Below are 23,390 nucleotides of genomic sequence, written 5' to 3'. Positions count from 1 at the left end.
TGGCCTCACATGTAAATCCTGCCGCCTTTTCCTACAAATTCTAAGCATATTATATGCATTGTAGCATGCATTCATATGTCAAAAGTATTAGAGTAAATTTTGATTATGGAAAAATGAAATAGTGGTACTACAGTTCTGTATTATGAACAACAAAAGCAGAAAGTAGTTTCTCAAGTGAATATTTGCAGTTAACAAGAGCAATATTATAATTAACAGTAATAGAGCAATATTACAAGTAACAATAATCTATTTAGAAATAGTTCTGAAGATTAAAAAGTAAAGCAGCATTAAAATATCAACCTACCAGACCACAAATTACACATATTGTAAAAAAAAAATACTGAACATTTTTGTTTACATCAAGGACCAGCATAGGAATAATTCTGTCCAAATTTCACTGGAACTAATATGTTATCTAAGTACAAAACACTTTAAAAAAATAATATCTCAAAATATGCATATAGATTGAACACAAAGAATAATAATACTGTTGTATTAAAAGAGAACATACATCTTTAGTGTGTAAGTCAATAAATATAAACATTATTTTAAGAGTTTATGGTCTTCTTTAATCTGCAGGTTGTTTTCAAGTTATGTTTCTTTAGGAATTCTTGCCAGAGATTTGAATGAAGAATGAACAAAGAAATGTTTCTACAACTTTTAACATATTATACTACTCTCTACTATTTTTCCTTGGCACAGTCTGCAAAAGAGCTCACAGCTCAGCACCAAAGGCTGGCTAGAAGAAGAATCTCTACTTAAATTTTGTTTTCTTCTGTACTGTAAGTTTCAGACATTCCTTCAGATTTGAAGATTATTACTTGCTAGCCCAAAATCGCCAGGGGATGGAAGCAGACAGGTTCTGAACTCTGAACCATAGTAATGCCATTCCAAAATGAATCCACATGACAAGGCAGTCATCCTGGTTTCTATAATTCCGATAACAAAACCGGTGAAAGAAAATTCAGAAAATTTAAAATGAATAAGCATTAAAAAATAGATTTATATTCGTTTGCTTGTTTATATTAAGAGCAAATAAGGCATTATTTAGCCCTCACTGGTATTGAGTAAAGTATCTGGCAGCAGATGGCCTCTAAAAGAGAGAGTTGGAGAGCTCTCATGAAGGCCAGGGAACACACTTCAGAGGTCTAAAGAAAAGCTCTTGTAGAAGACGTAAGGAAAACTTAAATAGGCCCCCAAAGGATAACAGCTTTGTCTGCATTTGATGTGGAAAAATAAACAGGTTGCTAATGGCTTTGTTTAGACATTTGAAGCACTGCTCTCATCTGTAATCTGCAGAATCAAAGACATTGTCATTATTAAATATATTTTGCTGGATTATTTCTTTTGAGATAGCGTCAACACATTCACTAGTAATGCAAGGTAATCTACTATTGTTTATGCATGGACAATAGACAATCATTTCTTTAAAACTGTTGTAAATGGAATGTTAGAATATTTTAAAGTTTGTAGTGTTGTGACGAGTTAAAGCTCTCATTAATTGGACACAAACACATTAAAATGTAATAAGCATGTGGTAAGATAAATGGAGACCTTCTGGTAACAATTTCACAGCCCCAGTTGGAAGACAAAGGAGTGCTTGGGGTGGAATATGACAACCCAAGACATATAAAAGATCATGAAATAGTTCATTTAAAAAAAATCAAGTTTGTTTATAGTCATTAATTTTGTTCATATGATATTTGATATTTTGGGTTTTTGGCAAAATTTAGGCGATGTCCTGGCCCAATTATATAGTAACTTTATTAATTTTATAGTACTAAATGCTTTTTTTTATTGTAAGGAAATTTATATTAAAACAATAATATTCTTTTGACTCTGTGCTGAAATGAACAAAATATCAATTAGTTTCTAGCCATTTTTCTATCAAATAAAATTTTAAATATATAAAGCTTTTGTCTTATTGTTTTTTTGTTTTAAAAGGCTAAGTTTATATCTGTTAATGTATGTGTGCCAACTGTGAAATGTCCTAACTTCAAATATTTCCATGTCAAGTTTCCAATAAGTTTATATCTGTTAACATATGTGTGCCAACTGTGAAATGTCCTAACTTTAAATATTTCCATGTCAAGTTTCCAATAAGTTTATATCTGTTAATGTATGTGTGCCAACTGTGAAATGTCCTAACTTTAAATATTTCCATGTCAAGTTTCCAATAAGTTTATATCTGTTAATGTATGTGTGCCAACTGTGAAATGTCCTAACTTTAAATATTTCCATGTCAAGTTTCCAAGTTATTTGTTAAGAACAGGGGTGGTGAGTTATTATTGGTGTAACAGCGTTGCTTTAGTTACGATGACATTTATTTATTCTCTTCAGTGCTTTTTTTGTTCTTGACATAGACCCAAATACTATAATCTTTGCCTCAACCAAACATTAGTGAAGTGAAAAAGTGATCCTTTCAATAATGTGAATGAAATAATTTTGACATTTACTTCAGGTTATCAACTAGAGGTATGTTTTGGTAAGACTTGAACAAATTTGTAAAAATTTAAAATCAAATGTTTATTTATTTGACAACAATAAGAGTGACATAGTCAGTAAAGAAATCAAAAGTTTAATGTGATATTGAAAGAGGTATTACAAAGTTCTCCTTGATAAATGACTAAACAAGACTTGCATAACAAAACAGGTTTTAGCAAAATAAGTCATAAACAAAAAAAAGCCAAGTCTAGAACATTTAAAAAATAAGATACTGAGGCTAAAAATGGTCTTGGCTAATTGTGATTTCCTTATATGTCATTGATATGCATGCAGCATTATTCACAAACTTAAAAGAAAACATCCTAAACAGATATAAAACATCATTTTTGAGTATCTTTATAAATAAAGTTTGCTTAGTTAATACAAAAATAAATAAATAAAAAGACAGAAAAAATTACAACAGTTGATGAACCCAGCCAAACATTTTTTGTTCTCTGGAAGATTCAAAGATTTGAGGTAAGACAATAACAAGGTAAAGGGAAAAAAGACAAAGCTTATCTAAGGGGAAGAACTGCTATTACATATATATTATATATCTCACAATGGTAGGGTTTAGCTTCCTTTCTGCTATATAAAACCAAATTATTTGATGACCACTATTGATTAATTAATTGTTTAATTGATTAATGTACTGCCATCAACTATGAATAATTAAGCAAAATGTCAACTTGATCAGAGAATGGGAAGGCATATTAAGGGGAAAAACTCCATATACATCTCTGAATAAAAAGCATTTCTTTCCCTTTTTTGATACCCAATAAAAAAAAAATAAAATTAGTTACCAATAATTAAGTAACTAACTTGTTAATTTTTTATTGATTCATAATTTGTTAGGTACAATAATAGGTAAATAATTGTGTAAAAAATTGTACCAGACAGTCAGAGTGACTTAATAAAAGATTTGTATAAATAAAAGCAATAAATATTGTATGGTTATTATTCACAAATCAGGTTTTGGATTGAAATATAAATTACATTTTAACAGTAATCAGCACATAGATTTTTAAATACATACATGTACCATACTCTGAAAAGTTTTTTGCAATATCTTACATATTCAATACATTAAAATTATCATCACAGTTTTACATATCTTACAGAAATAAATAAGGAAGACTTTCTTACTAGACGTTCATACCTTCACATGCCATTCGGACAGATAAAAACAACAGTTTTACTGAACTAATTTGACCGTTTATATTTACATTCTAAAATATGAGTTCACAATGTTTCTTTTTTTTTTTTAAGAATTGACCTATAAATATACAATCAACATTTTAAAAAAACTTTTTTTTTTTCTAAAGATAATTACTCCTTTAAGAATCAGATGAATTTTCAAACAAATGATTGAATGGAATATTTTGCCATGTTCTGCTATTTTATCTTTAAAAAAAGGCAATGATTATAACAAAAATTATGAATGTACATCAGGGAACTTGTCAAAGTTCAAATGTTGACTGCTGCTTGTAGAGAGTTAATAGTGTTCCTGAGGTTAAAGGTCACTAAGAAGAGCCTGTTTTCTGACCTGTAGAGAAAACAACAAAAAAATTAAAGTTAAATTATACTTTTAAAGAATTGAAAGCCAAAAAAATAAAACTGGAAGAAATAACAGGAAGAATATTTTATTTCATATTTTTAGTAAACACATCTGCTCTGAAATCATGATATCCCATGTCAACAGCCTTATTTTTTAAAATACTTTAAACTACAGCAAGTCATTGGTTTATGACATTGCTTTATCTCTTAGCCAAAGAAAGGAATAGTCAGTTACAAAACAAACTTTATTTAGTTCAGTTCTTTATATTTTCATGGATTAAAATGAGTTACAATAAATTCTTTACTATATCTTTGTAAGTAACCAAGTAAGTGATGATTGTTTAGAAAGATAGAAAACTTTGTTTTTATTTTACACGTCAGCTGAATAATTTGTTGTTTTACCTTTTGTGTCAGAGAGAGGTAGTTTTCATTCTTTTCTTTTTCCCGATCTTTTACTGACAACTCTTCATCCGGAGGGAGTAGAGACAAGATCAGACTTCGCATCTCTGCTTCTTTATGTTTCATGTCAGGAAGAGAGCAATCTACAGGGTTAACTCTCAGCTCTGATGGACATGACTTACCTCCCCTAAGTTAAATACATTTTATATAACATTTATTCAGAGCATAAATGAACAACATGTGACAAATTAGGATTAAATGTAAATCAAAGGTTCAAAAGACAGAGAGAAATGGAGAGATGGTTGACAGATCATGTGTGGTGACCAATAGACAAAGGGAAAGGGCCAATAGAAGAAACCCAGAACAAGTATAAAGTAAATCAGTGAAATACTATCATCAGATCACTCCTGTGAAAAGACAATTCATTTGTTTTGTACATTTCAGATGTTCCTTCAGATTTAAAGATTTAAACTACATGCTAGCCCAACAAACACAAAATAGAGCAGTGAGATTCATAAAAAATGAATATTCACATTTGACTAGAGTAATACCTTTAGCAAAATCACTAAATTTAGAAAGCCTTCAGGATAGAAGACTCAAAAGTAAACTAGCAATTATACATAAAAATCTGAACCATAATCTTCAAATACCAAAACAAAACCTAATAAAATACTCAGAAAGACACAAAGATAAAGGCACATTCTTCGTTCCATATGCTAGAAATTTTTTTTACAAATGCTCCTTCTTCCCCAGTGCTACCAGAGCATGGAATGGGTTGCCTGAGCTAGCCAGGAAAACCAATGACCAATGAAGGCAGCCATCCACCATATTAGACTCTTATATTAGTCCCTCAGAAAAAATATGTGAAAAAAAAAACCCATTAAATTTCAATTGATTTCTTTAAAATTTAAATAATGCATGAAGGAACTAAACAAAAAATTATATTTTCTTGTAAATATTCTATTTTCTACTTGGAAAGTTTTAAGGTTAGAGGGAAATGAAAGTTAAAACCATTTCTACAAAATTAATGTCACCAACCAGCAAAACAAGTGATAAAATTGTTTATATAATTGAGTTTGTACTTAAAGAAAGAAAACACTTTGTAGTATACAACTATTTTGTATGGTGAATGTATTTGAACTTTTGGTTTTAAAACTTCTTTGAAATAACATTGTCATTAATGAACAAATTACCAGAGCTGGTAGGCTTTAGTCATCTGTCTAGTTTCTTCAGGTAAATTCTCATCTTCAAGTTTGAGTACAGTTAGCTGAGGTGTATCCTGATAAATAATGAAACCAAAATTAAATACTATATAGATAACTATGACATGGAATAGAAATTAAATGGAATGTGGTTTACAAAAAAAAAAAGGTAGTTACAAAGTTAACAGCCCCTAGTTGCATATTTTTCAGTGTTTCAGGGTATATATATATATATTCAATTCACTCATTAAAGACCAAACTAAATCATCTGCCAACTTTACACCATTTAAAATACTTGTGGAATCTAAGAAAGAAAAAGAAAAAACAACCTACAGGATAACATTTTGTTTCAAGGCTTACCCTATCAAACATGATTGCATGTAGAGCTCCAAAGTTGCCAATACTGGCCACCTGGTAATACTTAGTAAGTGTCAAGAGCTTCTTATTCACTCTCAGTCCTGAGAATCTAGGCACTAGGGAAATGAAAACATTCAGTTAGAATGTGAGTTCTGTGTAGAATGTGAGCTCTGTGTAGAATGTGAGCTCTTTGTAGAATGTGAGCTCTGTGTAGAATGTGAGATCAACAAAAATAAACAAGGGTTTTTTAAATAGAAAAATATACTTCAAGATTTACTATTTATTTAAGTTTTTGTTTATTTTCTTTTTTTTGTTCAACAAAATACATTCTGAGACTTGATAAGCCATTTTATCTCATCAATGCAATCAAAAAGCTTCACTTCCTTAAAAGTGCCCAAAGTTACTACAAGTCTAAATAATGAACACAAGTTAGGCATGACTGGAAGTAAAGTTGTTTGGGAAATTGAAAGTAAAGTTGGTGAAATGACTTCATTCTAGTCAGTTGTTGAAGTCAGTTATCTAGTCAGTTGGAAGTTCTATAAGAAATGTTAGTTTTTAATGAGTCGATGAAATGAGTCAAATAGTGGACTTAGTAATATGACCATGTTGCAAGTGAATTTAGAAAGTTAACAAAGTATATATCTATTTGTGAATAAAAGTGATCAATGTTAAATATATACTCATCTATTCTCCTCATTATAGTTGACTTCATTATTATATAAATAAAAATCATTTACACTTATTTTTTTATTCTTCAATGAAATGAAAGACTTGATTAAAAAAAAACTATTCTTTCCTCTTTCATTGCTAAGATAATAAATTGGCTCTAAGCATTTTACTAGGGCAACATATTGACTCATTTTTGTCAAAGAGATGAAACATTTGAATGAGTTTATACATTTTTTGAGATTTTAATTCTAGCTACAATACACATTCACAGTTCAATATAAACTTTAAACTAATAAGGGATACAAAATGATTGACTTTACAAGAAAAAAAAGTGCCACAACAACTTGCCTTGAGGTTTTTTTAAGCTGTCTAAACACAGAGTTAGAGCCCCTGTATTGAGAGATATGCAACTTAGGCGGCCATTTAGAGTTATGAAGAGATATTCAGATCCAGTGGGGCCATATGTCTGAGTGACCTGAACAAAAGCACATTGCACATTGGGAAAATGAACTGTTATGCAATCTAATGCAATGTTTTTAAGGAGATGTAAGTGTTTAATTTTTTTTTTAAATCATAAAAAAAATGGTAAATTTTTTTTCACTTTCCATAATAAAAATGCACTTTCGTGTGATTACCTAAAGTTTAATGTTGCAATTGTATTTATATGTTTCACAATTCCATAGTATAAAAAAAGATCTTATATTAAAATAAGTTGCAGGAGCTAGTCACTCTAGATGTGTATTACTGATACAAAATAGATGAACTACCTCTAAATCATATTACTTTCTGAATAGTTTTTGAAAATGGATTCAGACCTGTACTGGAAAATTAGAGATTAAATACCTGATGGTATTACCATCAGGGAGAAGAAGGCAGAGTTGGCAGCCTTGGAGGACAGGAGAAAAATAAAAGCCAAACCATTAAGCCACAAGATTAAAGTAACCAGCATAAACTGACTACCTGGTCATGTGGTACACACTCTGGACTGTTGCCCTGGAGTCTGCACTGTGCCAACAGCCCATACCCCCCCTTCCCCAGTCCTGCAGGATGTTTGGGATAATAATCTTCGAATCTGAAAAACATGGAAACGTGTAAAATACAAACATAATAGCCTGGGACAAAGAAAGTCACTTATGATTCAGCCACTGTAGATTCAGTCTAGATATGAGGCTAAAGAAACCTAGGATCTCATCCACCCCTTGACTTACATCAAAGGAGTGCTGTGACAGTTCACCTAACCAAATCTCTCTACTCTTTCTGGTGCAAAGGATGGCAAGCACTCTCCACAGAGACCAGTCATAAGTGACTTCTGCAGCCTCTTCCCAGGGGGTGACCATGGATTTTAGGTCAATGCTTTTCTTTTTTTTTTTTGCAGTATCCATGTTATGACTGACTTTGGTAAATGTTTTATCTTGTCTAAGGATATGCCATGCAAATCTTCTATGATGTTTCACTATCATTTCACTCAGGGGATAGGTGCCTATGTGAGAACAGACTTCTCTAGTGGTATGTTATTTCTGTTGAGAAAGGTTTAATCTCTTTTCAATCTTTATGGATGACATCCATGTCTTGCAAGCATAGGGGGGACATTGGGCAGATAATTTGTATTGATGAGGTGGATCTTGGTCTCCAGGCTGATTGATGCTAATGAATCTTTATTTTAATAGTAAACATTTATCTAAAAATAAACTTACATCAGCTGAAAATATTTTTACTTCATTCAAAGTGTCATGTTCTTCAACAGTTATATCCAGATCTTTCCTAATGTTATGAAGTTTCATGGTTTGAAGGTCTAGCACAAGTATTGTCAGGTGAGGGCCTGAAGACAAAAAAAAAAATTAAAAGCAAATTTTCTGATAAGGTGATTGGTGATGTGACTCAAAAAATATGTTCATATTCTTATTTATTAATGCCAAGTATGTCTACACCCAGTTTTAATGTACTTGTAAAAAGAATATAATTACGTCCTACACATATCCATGTGTTAATCTAGTCATGCATGTAAATTAGAAACTTAAACTCTACTACGTCATTGGTTGTGCTGGCTGACTCAGGCAACCCAATCAATGTTCTAATAGCACTAGGCTAGGGAAGAAGAGCACTAGTATGAATTTATCCTGACATATGAAATAAGAAGTGTGCCTTTATCTTTGTGTCTGAGTGTTTTTGAGGCTGTAATTTTGTCTTTATATGGCTCAGTGCTGATGCAATACTGCATTATGGGACAGATTGTGCAAAATTAATCTGTTTCTATAGTCAATGCTTAATTGAAGTTTCATGTACAATTGCATAATATTTTTATAAACCTGATAAACAGGGAAAGGGGAATGTTGTGAAATTCTATTTTTGCAACAAGACTCATGACCAAGCAAAGATCTTTACCACATGGATATTACCAGTCAAAGATCCTTTTATAATCCTTTTATCCTCTTAAAATATACATGTCCATCATTCCAAACAATGGGTTGCTTAGATATCCTGCTAGTCCAAAATAGAGTGACTAGTCATTTAGATAAATGAGTGATTGCAATTAACTTCTTAAATTTTCTAACTAAATTATGGTTAGAATTATAAAGAAAGATGTAAAAAAAAAAAGACAGCAGAAATTCAACAATAGTTGTTTTAAAAATAGACTTACTTTTGGGAGACTGAGCAGGAAAAAGAAGAATGAAAACTAAATTATTTCCTGAGGGTGTTTGTTTGACAACTAAAAGTCTTGAGCACTTGACCTAATTAAAATGATCATAATAAATTGAAAAGTCAACATCATGAATAACTTTTTTTAAAAACAAGTCTTTTATGTTTTAAACAACATTGTAGTTTGATGTCAGGTTGTCTTATCCTTGATTGAGTGTATCTTAAGTTGTACTGACATTTCAGTGGATTCATTGTCCTTTTATTAACACATCTAGCTTTCAAAAGAATAATAATAATGAGCCGACCTGCTCGTGACAGGTGAACACTTCCGGAAAGACACAGTTGTCTCAATGGGGTGGGTTTGGGCAAATGACTGTGTGGGCATGCCTGGAGAGCAAGGAAGGCGTGGGTGCAGGCGGGAGGGTTAGAGAGATGGTGTGTGTACATGGTGTCCCGCAAAGTTGGGGAATGTAAGGATTATAAATACAAAAGAAGATTACTTGTTCTCCCCCCCCTCTTTTTTTTCTGAGCCGCGCTCTCTGTCGCCATCAAAGTTGGGTGGTAGTCCAACTAGCAGAAACAAAAGAGTTATCTTTCTATGACTTTTTCATCAAGGTTTAGAGAGACAGTGTGCATAGTGTCCCGCATGGTTGGGCAACATAGAGTATTATATATACAGATAGAAATTCCATATAGCCTACTGTAATTAATAAATTCAACAAGAATAATTATGTAAGTATGAATTACAATAAAGTTAGAAATTAAGCAAACCCACTGAACTGAGCTACATCTACTCTGCTGCTACCTTTTATAATATTTATTTCTAGCACATGATGTCATTACCATTTTTTGTCCACATTAAAATAGTGAATGACTAAATTCTAGGTGTCATTCTTTAGTAAAATCAAGGACCAAGACAAGGTGACCCGATCAGTACATTGGTTATTTTATTTGACAATTTTATAAAGCATTGTCTTTAGCATTGATGACTGCTATTAGTAACTTCATTAACTTTAAATGATAAGCTGACAAGAACTGAGTTAATGTGTTCAGTAATAATAAGCTTATTTATACTTGTCTCATTCAAAGAAAATTTCTATTGCTCCTTAGAGTTTTTCACACTACGTTATACTAAGTAGGTAATAATACATTTTTAGCAATGGTTAAAAATGAAATTAAAATAACATGGTAAAGTATAACAAGAAAATGGAGTCAGGCACCAACAGTACCATGAAGGTGATTTGAGGCCAGTGTGAAAGAATTATCTAGTCAATTAGCCAGCAGTAAGAGCTGTCTAATCATTTGGTATGCACTCCACACTGTCAGCTTTTTATCACAATGGTCATGGATTCAAACCATGCCCTAACTATTACCTTTCATTTCAAAATTATTTTGATAAAATGCTTATAATTTTTGTACAAAAGAATAATAACAGTATTAAAACACTCAATCATTTGCCATTACAAAATAACATTCACTTTAATACTATTTGAAATTACCCCCCACCCCATATCCTTACCTGGACAGGCTGGAACAAGAATGTCTTGTAGCTAGACAGCTGCTGAGTTTTTCGATGTCTCACCACAATATGGAAAACTGAGGTTGTATTACGAGCCCCACCAGGAGGTTCATAGATGTAAGTCTAGATAGAAACATGGAGCTTGTAAGAGTACTACATGATATCAGGAAAAGAAACATTGACAAAGAAATATTAATACTAGATATCAGGTACAGAACATTGGCAATGAAATAGTAATACTAGATATCTGGTACAGAACATTGGCAATGAAATAGTAATACTAGATATCAAGTACAGAACATTGGCAATGAAATAGTAATACTAGATATCAGATATCAGGTACAGAAACATTGACAATTAAGTAGTACATTTAGATATCATGTACTGAAACTATGACAATGAAATAGTACTCCTAAATATCATGTAGAGAGAGATAATAATTTAATAATAATTTTATTTATAAAGCGCTGTTAACAAACAAAATGTAGGCTCAAGGCGCTGTAACAACATTACAAACAAAAACACGAGAGCTAAAATGACAGTTAATCTAAAAAAGTTTTAAACAGATAGGTCTTAATGTTCTTCTTAAAAGTGGTGTAGAAAGAGAAACTTAGTTAATGTAAGAGTACTACTAGATATAATTTCTTATGACACCTAAACTCTAAAGATTAGCTGAATTAAATGGAAGAACTATGACAAAAAATAATGCCTCTATTGGTCCAGCTAGTGATAGACTTACATCAAGTTCATTAGCACCATGAACTACATGCCAGGGATCAGAAAGATTCATCCTAATCAGATCTCTTTGAGCTGAATGAAAAAACAAAGCAAACATCAAATACAAGATTGAATTAGTAGATAAGTGAAATATGGGATTTACTCCATTTATGCAGTAGGCCTATAATTATGAATATATAAAATCAATTTTCTTCTTTGATAGTTGTCTGATCAAATACAAACTGTATTAACATTTTACCCATCGACAATTTACAGCATATGAAATATATTTTATCTAGATTACAGACTACTATTAAATCATTCTTCAAGTTAGATCAAATTTGATAGTCCTATTCAAATAGAACCTACCAATACAAACAAAGGGAAGCCCTTTCATTAAGCTACAGATTAGTATAAATATTTATTGGTACAAGTATCATCTAAGTGTGTAAGTATAGTATATATCTTTTTTTTTGAGCATGATATTAATTTATAAATCATACTTCTATTGAAATATCAAACTTTATTATTAGCATAATATGACTTGTTGATGCATTATATTGACTAATGAAAGTTCATGATAGTTGATTTAGTTTAATTTAGGTGGTAAACTTTTACCTTGAAAAATTTCAAGATAATTTAGACTTGGAAAACAATTAAAATATGTAGAAGAACAAATTAACCATATCTGATGTAATCAGATTTAGTGCATTCATTTACATTAAACCAAATTTGAAATAACCAGAAAAGTATAATTTCTTTTTAGTTCTATTTAAAAAGACTTGACAGTTTTAAAAGATGCTCAATCTCATTGAAGAGTTTACACAATGCTATCAGTATTCAGAAAGTTGTTTTATCCTCAGACATATCTGTACTTTTTAAGAAAGACACTTTAAATAACAACACAAATGCTGCAATTTATTTTCAATGCAAATTAGACAATCATTTTCTCCCTACATAGGATTAAATAATGACAAAAACTGTAGCATGATTTCATGAGAAACTTTGTGTCCTGCAATAAATCTGGTGATGAAAAAATGTATATGTGCGAAATTTTATTAATTCATTCCTTAGATCTTAGTTACCACCAATCAGCCTCTGCATTTCCTATAGGCCAGTATTGTATATATGTCAACATGAACTAACATGAACTAAAAATAAAATATATCATGTTCCCTGCTGGCTGAGAGAAATCACATTCTAAAGATCTGAGATTTTTTAAGATTAGAAACTGTTCCTCTCTTAAGAGATCTTAGTTACCACCAAACTGATTTACATGATATTTTGCACACAGGTTTCTTACTCCTTAGGTGCTTGCTAATAACTGTTTTGATATATTCACAGTCTGAATGCAGCAATTCACAGAAAATTGAAATAGTATATAAGATAATAACTTTTAGTTTCATTTTTTCAGACATTTTAAGCCAAAAAACTTCTAGAATGTATTCAATTCAAACTGGAACAATATAATTTGGAAAGTTATTTACCTTGTTTTCTTTCCTGAGCTATTTTACCCTGATGAGCTGTTCTACCTTTTCTATCCGTAAATAGAACCTGTCAAATATCATTTTTTTTAATGTGGTAATGAAAAGAATAAAATATTTCAGTTGGAAAATCAAATGTAATGTTGTACTTACAACTGTTTTAAAACTTACCTTATATATACCTTCTGGTGAAGGAGCATATGAGATTTTAGACATTTTTAGTTGATATTTTTTCTCTGGCAAAAACCACTCAAAACCAGACAGTTGTGCCCTATGATAGATCAAAGAGTAAAACAGCATAAACAAAATTGTTCATTTTTTTTGTGACGGAATTACAGAAGAGACAAATCTGGTGAGCACAAATGATCTCTATTAAGAATACAATGTCTGCCAAGGAAAGCACACTCAAGATTTCTTGCTGGTGTTAAAAACACACTCAAAATACTGGAAAAACTGATGTCTACAAGAATCAAATCATCATAGTATATGCTCCCATAGATTTAGATTTATTGCCTTTATGCCAGCCTTGTACAGTTAACTTCCTAATAGAAGGTTGATTGTCATTAAATTTTTTGAGAAAAGGGATGAACTATCTCTTTTTGTAAGTCAAACACAAGTAAAGTAAAGTAAAGTAGCCTACCCTTTTTGGACCATATGATCTATAGGTCAGATGATGTAAAGGTCATCTGTATTTTGGCCAATGGTTAACATGGGTGTCAAGTGGCTAACACAATGACCAGCCACTTTACTTTCCCCAACTAATGTCATGTACCCATTAGAGTTGAGTGGGCGCCCTAAAAATCTTTGGATGATAAATTACTAACAAATTATCTTTGAACTGCCAAGCAACAGAAAATGATTTATCATGTCAGCACAAAGTGTATTCAATTAAAGACTAAATGTCCTATTTGTCCAAACTTAATTATTCTACTATAACTTAGTTGTAACAAAAATTATAGACATACTTGTCATATTTCCACAAACAGATCAGACCTGATCTATCAACTGTAATCATTTTGCCAATATTTCCAACAAAGTCTAAATGAATTATTGGATGCTTGTGTTCTCTCAACAGCTCAGCCTCAATTTTTTGCCTCACTAAATTCGGCACTTGCACATTTGTCTGCCAAAAGTAAAGTAAATAGCAGTTACATAATACTCTTTTTGTTAAAATATCTTTACCCTCTTTTCACGCATATAAAGCTGGTTACACAAGTTTTTACAAATGAATGGCAGCTCATTTTACTCATAAACATGACATAACAGAAAGTATAAACATAGCGTCGATGGGGTATATGCAAGTAAATATAATAATAGTGGGAGATAAAAAACTGTAATAATTGAATAATTGACAGAACAATAAGTTTTAAACAATTTACACTTTAGCATACATAGCACTAACATAACATTAATGTAAAAGTCTAATAGTTTCAAAGCTAATATGCTTGGAGTGATTTAATTTTGATTTTAGGCACATTGGCACAATTTAGGCCATGTCGTGCCCGAATATGCTTGGAGGAGCATTTCTTAAACATAGAAAATTAAGAGAAAAAAAAACAGCCACATATTTCCATTTCACAGTAAAATTTAGAAGAAAAAAAAACCATTCTTTTTATTATTTTCTTTAACAGACAATAAAATCAGGCTCTGCATTTTTTATAGGCCAGTATTGTATTTATGTCAACATGAATTAAAAATAAAATATATCATGTTACCTGTTGGCTGAGAGAAATCACATTCTAAAGATCTGAGATTTTTTTAAGATTAGAAACTGTTATTAGTAATATGGCACTGAGACGTCATCAAAATTTTTTTTACTCAAATGTGAAAGCCTGCTGCCACCACTACTAATGGCACATATTAAATTCTTACTTGTATCTTTGGTTTCAACAATATAGGCGACTTGTGTAGATTTGTATCTGTGTTGGCTGTTTCAAGATCTAACTTAAGTACATCTCCATTCTGTAGGGCTGTACACACAGAATGCTAGAACAAGGCACACAGATTTGTGGCTGTTTAGTTTTATACAGACATGAAGTGTAAATACTTTAACATGGTATAACATGCAATTATAAATGTGTTCTTGCCTGTGTTGTAAACAATGTCAAAGAGGGAAAAAAAGCTGCCAGAGTCGCCTTTTCTTGGCCTCTTGATGAGCCTTGTTCAACTAGTGGTCCTGCACGAGAAAGAAACATCATCAAAGTATATTAACATGAGAGAGATACACTCAAGTTTTGTGGTTGTCATAAAATAATTTGTATCTGTTGATAAAACTGATAGCTAATGTTGACAAGAACAAATCATTGTGCTGCTAAATAAGCCTAAATGTTTATTTTGTTCATGCAAATCTTCTGTGTGGATATTTATTGATTGATTTCTTTCGTGGCTGCCACAAAATTTTGCTTTCTTATGTAAGTAAAGAGTAATGTTCCCCTATAAGACCTTGGGATCTATGGTGCAGATAATGTAAAGGTCATCTGTTTCTGTGGCTGACAGTTAACTAATGTGTTATGTGGCCAGTACAATGACCAACCAGCCTTTATTTTTCCCTAACCAAAATCAGGTTCCCATTAGAGCTGGGTTAAATTGGAGGTGCCCTAAAAATACCAAAATAAAAAATCCCTGTCTTCACCAGGATTGAAACTCAGGACCCCTTAATTTGGAAGTCAAGTGCTTTACCACTCTGCCACTACACCTCCTTGCTTATGTCAATATAATCATGGTTTAATTCTGTAATTAACATTAGCTCATTTAGTATTTAATTATACACTCACTTTTTTAGAATATAGTTTTAATAGGAAGAGAGGAGGAGGAAGTAAAACAAGAAAAATCAATTCTAATAGAAAATAAAATGATGAATCACCTTCTGTTAGAGTTAAGTCCCCTTGTGCTGCATTGAAAGTGTGAAGGTGTAGAAGAGAAAATGGCTGAACTCTTGTTTCATTAGCTGTTAATTCCATAAGTCTCAAGTGTTCTTTACTTGCAGGATGGCCAATAGTCAGCCAAACTGTGACAGTTCCCTAAACATTTATTGCAAGTTTGAAATTAAATAATTGGTATTATAAGCAAATATTACGTTCTTTGTCCAACATCAACATCTAAATTGCTTACAGAATGCTTCACTGCCAAAAGTCTAGAAGAATCAAGGGACCAGGCCAGGTGAACAACATGGCCGTCAGCTTCTTGGCTACAGTCTATTTTAACAATCCTCCACGGGTGTACTTGCGTGTTATAGACTACTACATCACCTGGTTTGAGATAAATAGCATCATATAGATAGAATTATTTAAAAAAACAAAAACACATTATTTCTGAAGTTAAGACACCACACATTCTTAAATAGCATGAAAATTTTGCAAATAAACTAAAAGGTGTATGGGTAATGGTGTAACAAAAACAGTCACAGAACCACAGGCCTACCACTTTTCATTCCTACAGCAAGTTGCATGTGATCAGGTGATGGTCTTATAGCAGTGACTCCAAGACATCGCCTTGCCATAGGTAAAATGAACACATCTGGTTTTAACTTCTGCTTAGATAAACATAAAATTTTTTAAAAAAATATGTTAGATTCATAAAGTATATATCCTGGTAGCTTTAAGTTTTAATCAATAAAAGAACTAAAACATTTACTATTACATTAATGAATGTCTCAAAAGCAATTGTGTAGCTTCAGTACTGGACACACTTATTTTTTGTCATCAATACTCTATAGAAAACTTTTCAAAATCCCCATCCCTTTTTAAACTATCCCTATAGTAAAACTTTCCAAGTAACCACCATCAAATTGTTTGTTAAACAAGTTTTGGACATTCCTAGCCCAGACAGATAGTCCTGCAGTATGTACCAGGTTCAAACTCAAGACCATCAGGACAAAAGTTCAAAGCACACTAAAAAGTAGCCATCATTATACTGCATGGGCTGTCTGCATATGGGTTAGACACTAAGCCCAGCCAAAATGCAATTACTGACAGATAAAGGGTGAAGAAGTATATCTTGTGCCATTAAAACTTTGGGTTAGATGGAGCTAGACTACCAAGAACATTAAATAGTTAAATGCCATTTTGTATACACAAGAAAAGAATCTACTTGTGATGTCATGATATAGAAAAAAATGATGACATCTAACATTCCTTTGGTCTAGAATGAATTCTTTTGAACTGGAAGTCTCTGAGAAGTAACAAGAAAACACTAAGTAAGGGAGTGCATTCTAGTAGTCAGGGAAGATGATTCATTGTATTGATATGACTAGTTGAACTTAAAATTATTATTTTTTTTTTGAGATTTCAGTACTGTGATTCTGATACATTTATTCTTGTTGGATTTATTAGTTAAAAAGTTTATTTCTATTATTAGATTTTTTAATTTTAAAAAAAATTGTTTTTGAAATGTGCATCTATTGTGCTCAGTGTGCTGTGTCTTTTATAGACAGGGGGAGAGGGGGTATCAATGAGAAGGTTTATGTACTGGACTCAATAAGCACAACTTAAATCGAGTTAGAGATTACAACTTGATAGGAAGCCTAGCATTTAATGTAACTCGGTCAAACATCCCACTTTATTCATTCTGAGTTAACTTTTTTTTTTATTGAAGAATATGGGATCTGCTAGAATATATAAACATAAAAGAAGATATAATCTATTAAATGAAAACCTAATATTACACTAGGTAATAAATATGCTACAATTTTAAAGCAATTACACCTGAATAGTATATCAGACTAAGGAAAAAAAAAGTAACTAAAGATCAGATAGATCTAGAAAGATGAAAAGTTTATATGCTCTGAAAGTGACAGACATACAAGTGCACAGACAAGCTAAAGACACGAATACAATGTCAAAGGTCTCAAGCTATAGAAGGTTTTTAAATCCACTCACACTCCAGTACTTTGCTTCTCTCCTCTCATAAACATCATTCCAGAATTTCTGCTTTTTAATGGAAGCCCCATCAGTGGGTCTGGCATCAGAGGATTTCAGGTCAACAGGATGCAGGTGATCATATGTGATGAGTTGGACATCTGCCTCCATTGGTTGACTGAAACCAACAGGGTTGATCCATCACATACACAACAATGGCACATGCTAATGTATCAAACTGACATAACATAATAACTTTCCACCAAACAAACATGCCAAAAAAAACAAACAATTGCACAAAAAGAAAATATTACTTTCTGAATTGATTTCAATCATTTATTTTAAAATCTCTTTGCTTCTGATGTACAATATCATGGCTATCATTAATACATGCAGATATTTTATAATGTATCAGTAACACCTCCATGTACTCAAACACTTAACTTGCTGTAAGTATACAAGTACTATACAAACACAATGGTTTTTATGTACATAACAATCTGCTTAGGCAGCATTTTAATTTCAAAAGACAAAAGATTTAGCTTGTTAAGTAAGATAGGGTGCAACTGCTCTAGAATTAATAGATTAGATTGAGTGAGCACACATTATCTCTCAAACAAAGTGAGTGAATAGAGGTTAGACCAATTGTGTGACAAAAACTTGTCAGACAATGGTATTAGTAGTAAACAGTTCAGACAACAATCTAGACATTTAGTAAATGAAGTTATAACTTATTTAAAACATAGATTATCCCACATATGAAAGTAAAAAAAATAAAGTTTCCCTTTCAGACCATGCAATCTACAGGGCAGATGATGTAATGGTCATCTGTTTCTGTGACGCACCATGTTAACGAAGGTGTCATGTGTCCAGCATAACGAACAACGTCTTTACTTTTCCCCAACTAATGTCAGGTACCCAGTAGAGCTGGGTGGACTCAGAGGCGCTCTAAGAACACGAAATTAAAAATCCCAGTCTTTAAAGGATTCGAACCTGAGACTCTGGTTTGAAAGCTAAGTAGTTTACCACTCAGCAACTGCACCTCCATCCCATATATTGTCTTCTTCTATTTAATTATTTTTAGTGTACACAATTTCACCATGACTTCCATAATACTGCCCAATAAAATTATTTGTTAGCAGCAGTTTTAAAAAAAAGCATTAATATGCAGAAGCATACAGACAGAAGCTGAATGATATTCATTTAACATTTACCTGCTACAGTATTTATTTATGTTAGTAGGCACACCATATGAATGTATTACCACAGCATATGAATGCATTATTTAACTACACACCAAGTTAAAAAGAAAGCTTTTTGAGTTTAAATAATGAGCAAAAAAATATATTTACGCTAACTAGAGAAACGATAAATAAAGAATGAATCTGCTTAATTTTAAATACAATTTAGATCATAGGGGAAAAAAAACAGGTTATTCAGCTTCAAAGAATTTTTAAAAAAGTTTTGAACAAAATTTTAAAATGTTATTTGGATCTTCTTTCTTTGACCCTACAATAAACAATCACTAATATGTTTTTTAAAGACATTTATACCTTTAATAAAAATAATACCTAGGAGATTATAACAATTAGAATAGGGAGGAAAAGATCACAGCAAAATCAAGTAAACAAATGTTGACACTCTATCTCTAGTGTATTTTATTTCTTAAGAAAGCAAAAGCTGAAATATCAAGAAGCACTATAAATGCAATGATTTCTTTCACATCTGTAGATATTTCAGAGTATGCCAAATATGTACATTGTTATATAATAAACAAATGAAATTACTTTGAACAAAGTAATGGTAAAGTAACAAAAAATTTGAAAATAAAAAATCTAATTTGCATAGCATAAAATAAAGAAAGAAAAGAGGAAACAAAATAGTGTCTAAGTCCTAGTCAGAAGATGACTTATCCTTTTAAAATTCACCAATCCTAAAAGTCAATAGTTCTGTGGAGCAGCAGAAGATTCAAATATAAAGCAGTTTATTCATGCAAGCACTTATTGATCTTGATTGCTAAAGCATTGCCCACTCTAAACCTCTATATATAAACTTTCAGCTATATTTTAAGACCGAAATAAAAGAAAATGAGCTGCTTTAAAGAGTACATCCAAAATGACAAAAGGAAATATGAATCTCTTGAGTAATAGCCATTTTTGCTTAATAGAAATATGAATATTTTATAAATGATTCACTTTAATTTTTAAACCTAGTTCATATTCCATTTAAAACATAGCTCAATTCTATTTTGTTAGCAGAGTGGGCAAGTCTTTAGCAGTCTAGACTATAATTTAAATGTAATTTGACTGGATGTTTGAATAAACATTTTATAGTTTAAAGCTAAAATGTACAGTCGATTGAAAAGTAAACACTCCCAAGTTAACAGCTCAATTAAATCACCTATTTATTGTTATTGCAAGCTAAATTTGAGCAATATATTTTTTTGCATGTCAGATATATATATTTAGATATATTAATTGTATCAACACTCTGTATCCAAAATGTCCCTTAAAGTAGCTAAAAATTGAAACTAGTGAAGAAAAAGAACTTGTACGAATTTGTCTTAGCATATGGAATAATAAATGAGCTGCCAGACTCAATCAATAGCAGGAGAGTACAAAATGTCAGTTATTCTTACCTTAGAACATTAGGTAAGTAATAAAGGTAGTAACAGAATGAAAAAAAAAATATCTTACTAATTTTACTAACCAGACATGATTAAGAAACTTCTACCGACTCTTGATTTTATAAAATATTAGCCTAGAAAAATTTGCTGAAATAATATCTGTGATCAAAGGAACAAAACAGAGCAATCAAAACAATGACCTATTGAAAAGACAAATTGTCTAAGACTACCAGTGATGCTAACAGATCAAAGCACAAGACCTCTGTCTATTATTAGAAAATGAATTCATACAGTAAACTAAGATGTGCTTCATAGATATTTTAACCCAGTTCAAAGCAGTTGTGACAATTAAATACAGCTTCTATAATTCATATCATATTATCAAGTATACTTAGAAATAGATGACTGAGATAAATGGACCTTATCCCACATATGTAATGAACAAGAAAACTTTTAGGACTATATTAAGCAACAGTGGAAGGCCAAAAATAACACAATAAAATGTAAAATATGTTAGACAAAACTTCAGATGTGGTGATACAATTGTTTGTGTATGCCTGGGACAATAGTTTAACTGGACACAGAAAAATCCACCTGGAATCCATCCAAAAAATATAAAGTAATTTATTTGAACAGATTTAACTACAAATCAATCATTTGCACAAAGTTTGATTTGAAGTTTATTAAAAGTTCAGATACATTAAGCTTAATAAGATCATGATATCATAACACATTACCATGTTACAATTAATTTCTGTTAAAGCATGTAAGTATTGACACACACAAAACACAGTAAATTTTTATTTCAAAAACTTGATAACTAAATAATTGTGTATATGTAGATATGTAACTAGCTTTAATATGAATGTGTCACTGGCTTATTTATTTATAGAAAGCAACCATTCATGCACCTACAAGGTACTTAGAAAAATATAAAAAAATATAAGGCAGGAATAATTTGTATTTTACAATATTCAAACTTATTTATTTAAACTATTTAGATTGCTTTTTGATAAATTTAAAAAGGTTGAACAGTTTAAATAATTAAAATATTAGATTGATAAAATATGTGTCATAATTTCATTTCTTAGGTATACACATTTGACTAAATTTAATCTTTTTTTGTTTACTGATGAACTGAAAAGTCAATCAATGTTCAGCAAATATTATATGTTCGCTAAAGCCAAGAGCAACTACTAGCTAAATAGGGATTACTTACTGAACTACTGTTGTTAATTTTGGAGCAGAGACTGGAGCCTCTGGTGGTATGTTGACTTTCTTTTTCTTTTTTGTTTTTACTGGTGGGGTGACAATTTGTATGATTTGAGGAGGTGGTGGGCCACTAAGCTTGGTCAACTGAGAGTGCGTCCAAATGTGCTTTCTAAAAAAGAAAAACATAGGACGAATAAGAATGAGCTCTTTGTGAAATATATATCAAAAGAAAACAATTTATAGCTAATAACCCAAAAATAGTTTAAATTATTTCTAGCCTGCAAAAAAAAAAAAATATAAAAATTTCCATTAAAATTGTAAAAAGTAATAAAAACTGTAAATGATTTACTTGAAATTATCTCTGTTCTTCTGTAGAGTGTAAAATGTACGAGTGATGAGATCATATGCTGGGTCATTGGGATCTCTTCCTCTGGGATCTCCAGTGGCTTGAGCCTGGTGTTGAAAACAAAATAAAACTAAAATGTCGGGCTCAATTTGTGATTCTGAAGTCAACCTCACTATACTGTTATAAACCTGGTGGTGGCACAGATGGGGGTAGTGGTGTGTGTGTAGTCAGCCGACGCAAATCGCCCCAGGCCAGCGCTAGACGAGCGGTCAACCGTGACGAGTTATGACGATCGGCCGAGACGAGTGTCAACAAGAGAGTTCGGGAAGGATCGCCGACGTGAACAGAGCTCAGGGGCGTCACGAGAGTTGTAGTCATCTGACCACCTAGAAACGTCGAGCGGCGTTCTGTCCGGTTCGAGAAGGCCAGTAGGGACCCTATATAAGAGCGGAGGCGACGCAGTCAAGACGGTTCAGAAAGCGGGTTCACGACAGGAGGTCAGAACACGGTTGACTACAGCACAGTTCAACGGTGTGGTTCTGTACGGAGCATTACGACGGTTCAGTGCGGAGTACTGTCAAGTACAGTTGAGACGAACGGCGTCTTGATCTTGGTCTGTGATCGAGTCCGACACAACGAGCCCAAGTGTGTGAAGTCAGTCCCGAACTGTTGAACCCAGTGCAAGCCCGGAACGAGACGGAGAGGCCAGTGCAAGACTTGATACGGCGGAACGGTGTTATCGGAGAGGTATTTGTTATCGCAGAACTATTTGTACTGTTCTACGTGCTGCCAATTGTACAGTATTGGCTGTTATTTATGGACATTAAACCTTTACGTTAATTTGGAGCCCTGACTTGTCAAGTTCTTTAAGTTGGTGGTGTATGGTGCAGTTTGCAGAGAGCCTGGATAGTGAGATTCGTAACAATACTTTAAACTTTCAACTAAAGACACAAACTAAAGACCACTTTCTTAAATAATAATAAAAAGCATAATAATTACTTTGAAATTGGGCTAAATGTCCTGAAATTTAAACTCAAATTCAGTCTTGATAAACTAGTAATTGTTTTAGTCAACTAACACAAAAATGCTTATAAGTTATAGATAATCCTAAAAAAAAGAATTACTGTATTTTTTAGATATGTTAATAGATGATTTCAGTTCATTCTTTCACTTTTTGTATCCAATGTTTTCAACATTGCAGTGTGTGATTTTTTTGTTAATAAAAAAAATTAAGGTCTAGGTACATTTTCCAGCTCAGTTCACAAGATAAATTTTATTAAAAATAATGTTATAAACCTGGTGGTGGCACAGATGGGGGTGGTGGT

General features: G+C 31.9%; 1 protein-coding gene across 4 annotated transcripts in view; it reads right to left on the bottom strand.

The window, feature by feature from the left end:
- Positions 1–2,557: 2,557 nt before the first annotated feature.
- Positions 2,558–23,390, bottom strand: part of LOC106055629 (uncharacterized) — a 116,155-nt gene continuing 95,322 nt past the window's right edge. For all 4 annotated transcript variants that reach the window (XM_056011937.1, XM_056011936.1, XM_056011935.1 and 1 more), the window contains 20 exons: positions 22,069–22,172; positions 21,727–21,888; positions 17,903–18,059; positions 16,446–16,554; positions 16,137–16,273; positions 15,889–16,045; positions 15,113–15,201; positions 14,898–15,011; positions 13,991–14,148; positions 13,197–13,296; positions 13,029–13,095; positions 11,564–11,634; positions 10,825–10,947; positions 9,307–9,397; positions 8,363–8,487; positions 7,017–7,143; positions 6,003–6,115; positions 5,634–5,719; positions 4,444–4,627; positions 2,558–4,030 (listed from right to left, as the gene is read on the bottom strand). In XM_056011937.1, coding sequence (XP_055867912.1) covers positions 3,998–4,030; positions 4,444–4,627; positions 5,634–5,719; positions 6,003–6,115; positions 7,017–7,143; positions 8,363–8,487; positions 9,307–9,397; positions 10,825–10,947; positions 11,564–11,634; positions 13,029–13,095; positions 13,197–13,296; positions 13,991–14,148; positions 14,898–15,011; positions 15,113–15,201; positions 15,889–16,045; positions 16,137–16,273; positions 16,446–16,554; positions 17,903–18,059; positions 21,727–21,888; positions 22,069–22,172 — 2,307 coding nt within the window. In that variant the 3' untranslated portion in view covers positions 2,558–3,997. The remainder of the gene's footprint in view (positions 4,031–4,443; positions 4,628–5,633; positions 5,720–6,002; positions 6,116–7,016; positions 7,144–8,362; positions 8,488–9,306; positions 9,398–10,824; positions 10,948–11,563; positions 11,635–13,028; positions 13,096–13,196; positions 13,297–13,990; positions 14,149–14,897; positions 15,012–15,112; positions 15,202–15,888; positions 16,046–16,136; positions 16,274–16,445; positions 16,555–17,902; positions 18,060–21,726; positions 21,889–22,068; positions 22,173–23,390) is intronic.

The sequence above is a fragment of the Biomphalaria glabrata genome, chromosome 15 (assembly GCF_947242115.1).
Source record: "Biomphalaria glabrata chromosome 15, xgBioGlab47.1, whole genome shotgun sequence".
In the NCBI taxonomy this organism is placed as follows: domain Eukaryota; kingdom Metazoa; phylum Mollusca; class Gastropoda; family Planorbidae; genus Biomphalaria; species Biomphalaria glabrata.
Note: the sequence above shows the minus strand (reverse complement) of the source record. Positions and strands in the feature narration are given on the sequence as shown.